This window comes from Mandrillus leucophaeus, unplaced genomic scaffold (assembly GCF_000951045.1).
Source record: "Mandrillus leucophaeus isolate KB7577 unplaced genomic scaffold, Mleu.le_1.0 Scaffold113, whole genome shotgun sequence".
Taxonomy (NCBI): Eukaryota; Metazoa; Chordata; class Mammalia; order Primates; family Cercopithecidae; genus Mandrillus; species Mandrillus leucophaeus.
Window position 1 is genome coordinate 4,986,329 of NW_012099543.1, and position 9,309 is coordinate 4,995,637.

Sequence of the window (9,309 nt, forward strand, 5' to 3'; positions counted from 1 at the left end):
AGGTACAGTGGCTCATGCCTGTAATCCCAACACTTTGGGTGGCCAAGGCAGGCAGTTAACTTGAAGCCAAGAGTTTGAGACCAGCCTGGTCAAAATGGTGAAACCTTATCTCTACTAAAAATACAACATTTAGCCAGGTGTGAAGACACACGCCTTTAATCCCAGCTACTCAAGAGGCTGAGGCACAAGAATCACTTGAACCAGGGAGGCGGAGGTTGCAGTGACCTGATATCATGCCACTGCCCTCCAGCCTGGGTGATAGAGAGAGAGTCTGTCTCAAAAAATAAAATAAATAAAATAAAAAATAAAATAAAATAAAATAAAATAAAATAAATCGATCAAATTGAAAAATTCAAAAGAAATGTAAAATTTCTTTTTCAATAAAAGAAAGCTTCCCTGCACTAATTCAAGAAGAAAATATCTCATTAGACATGTAACCAATAAATAAATTGAATCAAAATTATAAGACCTATCACAAAAGAACCACCAGATCCAGATTATTTTATTGGCAATGCCTACCAAAGAGTCAAAGACCAGTTATAAACTGGTTCATGTTTTGAAGAGAGAAAACATTCTTCAACTGTTTATGAGGTTAGGATAACCTTGATTCAAATTCAGATAACACAGCAGATGAAAATTATAGGCCAATCTTATTCATGAATATTGATGAAAAATCTCATGATGATATTACAATCAAACCCATCAATGTATGAAAATATTTCTTAACCAAAGTAAGTTTAACTTTTTAAAAAATCTGTTAATATATTTCCACACATTTATAGATTAATTCAGAAAAACCATGTGATTGTTTCAATAGATGCAGATAAATGATTAAATAATTTCCTGATAAAAATGCTTAACAAAATAAAATAGAAGGAATGTCCTTCGTACAATAAGTCATTTCTACAAAAACAAAACAAAACAAAACAAAAAAAACTACACTGAACATCATTCTTTAAAGGGAAATGATAGCTTTCCCCAAAGTCAGAAATATGAAGACATTTGGCAAAAGTTTCTAAAGGCTGATATACCACAAGTGAGTGAGAACATGGGACAACAGGACTCTCATACATTGCTGGTGGAGAATATGGCATATTAGAAAGCAATTTGGCAACATCTTGCAAAGTTGAAGTTGTGTGTGACCTAAAACCTATTATTAATTCATGCCCTAGAGAAGCGACACTCAAAGTGTGTGCCTCAGACCAGCTGCTATCCACGAACTGTTATCAGAAAATGGAGTATTTTGAGTAATGATGCCCTCAAGAAACTCTTATATATATGAATGGGGAGACATTTACAAAAATGTCACTGCAGAAGTTACTGGCAAAAAAAAAAAAAAGGAAATTACAAATTTATATTAGCTGGAAAATGGATAAATAAATTATGATATATTCATATAATGGAATACTATACAGCAGTTAAAATCAATAAGCTAGCCCTAGATTCATTAACATCGATATATTTCAAAGAATAATACTGAATATAAAAGACAAACTTCAGGACAATATATACAAAATATTATTTACATGAAGACTAAGCACATGTAAAATCATGTCACATTTTAAGGATATCTGCATATCGAGTAAGCAAAGGTATGAAAACATACTTTTATATGACATATATAAAACATGGAATGAGAGACACAAACTCAGGGTCTGAAAAGGAAAAGGTAAGACTTGGATTACAGCAGAACTATATGGGGGCTTCAACTATGTATGTTAATTTTTTTAAATGTTGTTAGCAATTACAGAAAAAAAATGTTAAGAGTTGGCTGGGTGCCATGGCCCATGCCTGTAATCTCAGCACGTTGGGAGGCTGAGGCAAGAGGATTGTCGAACCCAGGAGTTCGAGACTAGCCTGGGCAACATAGGGAGACCCTGTTTCTACAAAAATAAAAAATTAATAATGTTAAGAATTGAAATGCTTTCATGATGACTCCATGACTATGTATTATAGTATTTTTTGTATTTTTTATTTGCTTGAGATCTTTCAAAGTAATTTTTAAGTCACAATTTAGAGAGAATGGATCATAGAGGTTTCACTTCAGACATTAAGAAAGTAAACTATAGAGAAATTAAGAATCTTACCCAAGTTTACACAACTGGTCCTAGAAGCCATGTTTCCTGACCCCCAAACTCCCATACCACACTGACCACTATATGAGAGTCACAGAAGACCCTTAAGAGTCATCTCTCTATTATCTTTGACATCACCATGTAATAACCATTTTCTCTTGGGAAAAAACAGAATTAACAAATTGTCAATTAAACAAGTTACACCAAGATCTGTAGACTTCTCTTCAGAAGACAATATATGCTAAGGGAAAAATAAATACAACTTCAGCATCCCTTGCTCACAGTCCCTTTGTTTGGAGATTTTGCTAGCTTGCTTTCCATGATTCTATTAAACAACAGACAAAACCAATGCCTAAGAATGTACAAGCATGGTGATAAATGTCCCTAGTGAACCTGTCTGAAATAAAGTAAGAAAGTTATGATTACATGTCAACAAGAGCCACAGTTTCTGACCCACGGGACGTAACAAAGGGGTCAGAACACCTCGGTCTTTGAAGCATACTTCCCCACAGAGTTGGCTGTGGGATATATGCAAACCTTTCCAGGTCTGCTTCTGATATAAATTGTGAGTCGCACCACTCTCGGAGATCCAGACTTCTCAGAATATAAAAATCTCTCTCAAAGGGAAGCCTGAAAGCATGGCAAGAAATATCTGAATTATGCCTATACTTGGTTGAATGGAGCAATAAAAGCCCTTTGCACTCTGTCTTTTTGTTATATTATGATTTAAAAATGTTTAAGACCCAGCCTAACCAGAGAAGGCAGCTCTTGACCTACTATAAGACAATGAGATTAGTTGCACTGGTTAAGGCACACTATTACCCTAGCAGTGGGGGTGCAGGGTGGGCATACAATACCTTTCTTCCAGAATCTTCTGGAATTTGATTCGCATCAGTTTGCCCTGTGCTCTGGCTTGGAACAATGTGAAGACTTTAGATAGTCTCTCATCTCTCATTGCTTCCAGTTGACCCAGAAACCCAGCTTTAAAAAACACCTAAAAGAAAAGTCAGATGTTAGCTCCACTCATAATGGGTATTCAGCAAATGTTTATTGAATGATCCTGTGAGCAACTGTTGTGTTCCTAGGGATAAATGTGTCAATTCCATTTCTTGTAAGTTTTATTTAATGTGTAAAATCTACACCCTAGAAAGTTTGATTTTATAAATCTAAAATGTGAAAAAAAAACATGTTATTAAATCATGTGGTTCTATTGTTTGCTTAAGAATGTAAACTATTCTTCCCCTTATCTATTAATAATGTCTCAATTGTTCAGGGAGCCTGGTTTAAGTTTTAAGGTGGGTTCAGGCATGCAGTGCTCCAAAGGACCAGGTAGCGCTCTGCAAACATTTTCTGTATGAATCAGATAGTAAATATTTTTACGCTTTATGGACTACATACAATCTCTTTAGGATATTCTTGTCTTTTAAACAATTCATGAACCATCTAAAACCATTTTTAGCTAGTGGACAATATATTAAAAATAGGACCAGGCTCTTGGGCCGTAGTTTGCTGACGTCTGTTCTAGAGTAAGGCACTTTTGTCTAGGCATCAAATAATCCACAAAAATATTTTTTCAAGAATAATTACTAACAAACAAGGTGAAATGAGTGTGGTGCCTAAGGCACACATTTTATGGAGGCACTAAGTGTGAGAGTGCCCTGAGAGTGTGTGCCTCTCAACCTCACTTGCTCAACCCTGAGAATGAAAGCCACTTTGAAATTTGTGCCTTAGGAGTTTCACTTGCCTCATGTCAGTCTTGGCCCAGAGGAGTAGTATACAGCAAAAATAACTAAACACACAAGGAAGGAAGGCATCATCAGTGAAAATCAGCAGAAACAATAAACAGCAGAAACTGATTCCCAAGTACTCAAAATGTGGGAGCCAGCGTTTTATAACCATATACTACAGAATTCTAATTCTATGAGGCCTTTATCCTGAATTTTCCAACTCTCCTTCAAACAATTTGTTCCTTATATGGATGTCATTATGAACAAACTGACATTGACTGCCAGATAAGACCAAATCTATTGATTAGTTAGAAGTTTCCCAAAATATGTGAATCCCAAGCTCATCTAAGATGAAGTAGAATTTAGGGAATCACATTTAAGGAAATTGGTTTTGGATTAATTTTTTTAATAGTGGGTTACCTTTGAAGTTTTAAATTACTCAGAGAAATTAGTCCCTAAAAGAATACTGTCCCTAAAAGAATATTGCGGATGAATCAGTTCACACATAGATAAGCCATTAGCTCTAGGAAGTCAATTCACCTTTTTCCAGCTCTGATATATACATATTTTCTCACAACACCAGGTTGATTCAGTATTTTATATCTTGGCACAAATTTGCTTAGATGACTAATTATAAAAATGTAAATGTAGTCAAAACTGAGGTTTAAAAAACATTGAATATTTTTCTCAAACAGCACTGAAGTTTTCACCTTCAACTAAGATCTATTTGTGTTATTTATGGTCATGACAGCTGAAGAATGCCTTATAATTGAGCATTCACAGGTATTTTAAGATACACACTCTTCCCCCCATTCGTCTCCAAATGCATTCTTCGCAGTTTTCTGGTTACCTTAGTGATTCCAAATCGGTACTGGGTATGGTCTATCTTCAAGGAGCCAAGTAATTCTTCAGCTGCTTTTCTGCTGCTCACAAACTTGCTCTTTGGAAAGGTCCTTGGATTCAGAATGCAGTACCTAATTTAAAATAAAGAAAAAATCCTGGGGTTAGGAAATCATATTATTCAAATAAAGACTAATCTAGACAAATGAGGTGAAAGGAGATATAGATTTTTATCTCTGTTATTAATACGTTCAATTTTCACAAAATTCTTAGCAATAATAATGAGGGTACAAGCAATAATCCCTTGCATTGGTATAATAGTTTGTACTTTTCATATTGCTTTAGAAGCAACCTCATTTGATTGATTGCTCAATTAGGCAGGGGTGGGATTGGAAGAGGAAAGAGAGGGAGGGAGGAAAGCATAAGTATCTCTACTGTATGGATAAGGAAACTGAAAAGCAGAGACATTAAATGTCTTTTCCAGGATTCCTTCACCCTGTTGGTGAGTTGGTGGAAAACAAGAAATATGTCTCTTAATTCTAAAGCAAGAAATATGCCCCTTTTTACTCTACCAGACTTTGCTCAAATTGACTTGATGACCTATAATTTAAACTTCTAGAATCCAGGAAATAGAAAAGATGCCACTCCTGCCTCCTGCCATATACCCTGCTGGCTTCCTTCCTTTCAGGGGCTTGCTAGTAAAGCCACAGCGTGCTTGGATGGCAGCTACGATTAAGTATACACAACATTTCAGAGACTCAATTCAGCCTCCATATGTTTCTTCTGTATTTATTTCTTCTATATGTGGGTCTATTATCTGTTAATAGAGATTTAAGGATATTACAGTTACATGGATGTTGGATTTAAGGGGAAATAATAATGGAACTCTGTCATCATATATCTTCCCACCACCAAAACACATCGATTTGTAGTCTGGAGGATATCAACCAAACAAACAATGCATGCCTAAACACTCGGAAAGGGAGGAAAACAGAATGAACTGCCTCAGGCTTCTTGGATCCTGGAAAGTATGTTTACCTTTGTTTAAAATCAGCATACTGCAGTCGATTTGGAAAACCTTCACGGCATATCCTAATCCCTTCCAAGACACCATTACAGCGCAACTGCTGTAGAACCAAGTAAGGGTCCAGTATACCTGGAAAAAAAAGTCACGGTGGATCTGTGCCTGAAAAAAAATTATTGGCCCAGATTTTGTACCAATTGCTGCATCTTGGGTTAAAACAAAGTCTGAATTGGATAGTTTCCACATGATAGGTCATAGGAGTTCACTCACTTATGGCCTGATGGTACTCACAGTAATCATCCTATTATGTAGGCATCTCCAAATATGATTTCCCTGAAATTCCTTTAAAATGGAACATGCCCCTTAATTCACAGTTAGATGAGATGTTTCTAAGCAAATATTCTTGGAAGGCAAAAAGATTACATTTTTTGCTAGAATGTAAATGGCTGGTCTCACGTTCATTTGCCAACCAAAAACCAGCCAGAAAGGGTGATAAGAACACAAAAGAGAACTGCCTTCTCTGTGCAGGATGGGGAAGGGATAAGAAGAAGGAGGAATAAAAGGAAAGGGGAAGACGGACACAAGCACAACATTCTGTTTACAGTTGTGCTTAGGAAGGACTTGTCCACATGCCAGACTTCATTCTCCCCTTATTTTCATGAGAGTGCCTACGTCCTATTCTGTAGTATAAGCATCCTTCTGCCACCTTCTCGTTCATCAAAAGAAGCTCTACTGTAGCTGTCAGCTGCAATCTCCAATAGAAGCCTTTGAAAAACCATCCAAGAAGCCACTGTCCCTGCCCTCAGAGAGTCTTCTGAAACAAGCCAAGGACCACATCTCCTATCACAAATTTCTACTACGATATTACATGAAAAATGAAAACAAAAAAGGACTCCATGCCCAAGGTCACAGAAATAAACTTAAATCATATACCCATATTTCTACACTCCAATCCCTTTCACAGACAGAAACAGATAATCTATAAGAAGGCAAAAGTAGGCCAACACAGCGGCTCATGCCTGTAATCACAGCACTTTCGGAGGCTGAGGCAGGCAGGTCACTTAGGACCAGGAGTTCAAGACTAGCCTGACCAACTTGGCGAAACCCCGTCTCTACTAAAAATGAAAAAATTAGCCAGGCATGGTAGTACATGCCTGTAGTCCCAGCTACACAGGAGGCTGAGGCACAAGAATTGCTTGAACCCAGGAGGCAGAGGTTGTGGTAAGCTGAGATCGTACAGCTACACTCTAGTCACTACACTCTAGCCTCAGGGACAGAGCAAGATTCTGTCTCAAATTGTTACTTTTTTTAAAAAAGGGGAGATGCAGGGAGTAGAATCCTATGACACCTTAACATCAGACTCACTCATTCTCTTTAAGTACATATAAATAACTGTTTTGATTAGATCATGAAGCTTTTCTTACGACTTTGTCTTATGACTTTAAGAAAAAAACCAAACCTGCTGAAATCCAAGTTGACTCCATGGGAAGCAACTCTAATAGGTAACAGAATTGCTCCAAAATAGAACACAGCTAATTAGATTCCTTGCTAGATGGAAGCAGTGTCCCTAGACACAACCAGAAATCCAGCTGATAGGAAACAATGAGGCAAAAACATACAGCCGTGAATGAACATGAAGTGTTTGTATCGCAGAAACTCTAACGGCAATATCATTGTTTTGTATCACACTTTCCCAAAATAGGCCATAGTGTGTCAGGATTGGAGTCTTAATTACATAAGGTTAGTAAAAATGCAAGATACTAAGGAACCTCAGAAATCAGAACAAGCAACATCTGGCTACATATTATAAAGGTGGTTAGTGCTCTAAAGACTTAGGGCTTGTCATATACACTCCTTGGAGGCCGACAGCCTCCAAACCAAGCTCCAGAGGGGCCTGTAACTCCAAAGAGATGGCTGGGAATCTTCAAGCTCATGAAGTAAGGAAAGCAATCCATGTAGTTATTTTTGGTAAAACCCTTGTTTGGGGAATTGAAAACATAAAAAAAAAAAAAAAAGAAAAAATCACCAACATCCACCTATCACATCATCCCCCTACAACTATTCACTGATCAAAATATATCCACTGCCCAGAATTACATAACTATAAAAAAAATGCTATTAGAAAGAGGGAAGAAGATGTTGGCATTGGCAAGGAGGACTAGAGGGTGTTCTCAACAATTAGAAATGGATTTAGGAACTGTCTTTATGGTCAATTTAGATAACTCAGACCAAATAACTTCCTTTATGCTGAAATATCTACCTTAATCCCCTAATTGATTATTCAATTCCCTTTTTATTATAGTTTGCCCTTGTAGACAATGGCACGGGAGCTCATCCATGTTCAGCATAAAATTCAAGGAGGAATTTAAATAGTAATATCAAACATTCTAATGTTGCCCAATTGAGACTGCTCTGTGAAATCCTTCTGTATGTCCATTTCAATGGCAATATTGAGGAGGTTCCAAAGACCTCATTTTTAACATATTTTCATTTTTCTATACAAAATTCTACCCTTATATAAAAGGCACCAATAAATATTTCTTTAAAAGATATTCAATATAGCTAATATCAAATCTATTTCCTAGAGTAAATTACAAAGAAATCTAGTTCTTACCCGGCATTTTATTCACATTGGGATTTATGCATCTCACAAAATGAGGTGCTGTTGATTTCAGATTAGTCATCAATTTATTCAGGTTTTCCTAAAATGGAGACCATAATAAACATAAAATCACTTTGCAAATCACTAAAAACACCAATCCACCTCACAAATGTCTCCAAATCTATCAACTCACTCTCACAGCCAAGATGTATTCTAACAGTAAAATAATGAATTCAACATTCTTTCCTGCTTACCCAATGCATGTTATTTCTTTCCTATGGCAAGTCAATATTTATTTGACAGACATAGTTCAATTGTGAATCATCTCTACCTATTTTGAATTTGAGAGCAGTATCAAAGTTATGGCTGGGCAATAAAATGGCTTGAAAAAAGAAATTGTTTCTCAAGTTCTCTCTCTGTGGAAAACCTTTATCTTAGGTTAGATTCTCTAGAAGCCAAACCTGAGATGGGAATTCTGGTTTGAGAGATTTTTAGGGAGTGAAGAAAGCTGGGAACAGTAGGGGAAGAGAAAAGCAATGACTCAGACTCAGCTTTAGTCTGATCCTTGCAAGCAAGAGCTGTAAACACAAATGCACCAGTTGCACCATAGGTGGTCCCCCTTGAGGCAAGGGAGAGGCTAAAGTCTGGAGAGGAGGGCAGAGAGGCAGCTTAGTTTCCCCTTTCACTAAGTGCAATTCTGACAACTCAGAGTTGTTATGAGCCAATATGCACATCAGCTGGAAGATGGGTGCAGGGATGATAAAGGGGTTGTAGGTGGGAACCAGCAAAAAATAAAGCCCTTAATTATAATAGCATAAACTTCAACTTTTCCAACTTGCTAATTCCTGATACTTTATCCTTATTTGAGGATGTGAAATGTCAAATAAATAATAACACATGCAGATTGTGAGGCAATTAATATATGAATAGATGCAATTAAAAATTACTTTATGCAGAGATGCAGCTGTTTGGAATGAAGTTCCTTTCTTTCGTTTCTTTTCCCCAAATGGTATAGCTAGCAAAAAAAAAAAAAAAAAAAAA

The 9,309-nt window shown here is 36.7% G+C and overlaps 1 protein-coding gene across 1 annotated transcript in view; it reads right to left on the bottom strand.

The window, feature by feature from the left end:
• Positions 1-9,309, bottom strand: part of MYH15 (myosin, heavy chain 15) — a 141,629-nt gene that overhangs the window by 68,556 nt on the left and 63,764 nt on the right. The window contains 5 exon segments of the mRNA XM_011995587.1: positions 2,933-3,069; positions 4,653-4,776; positions 5,681-5,798; positions 8,281-8,368; positions 9,216-9,283. Coding sequence (XP_011850977.1) covers positions 2,933-3,069; positions 4,653-4,776; positions 5,681-5,798; positions 8,281-8,368; positions 9,216-9,283 — 535 coding nt within the window.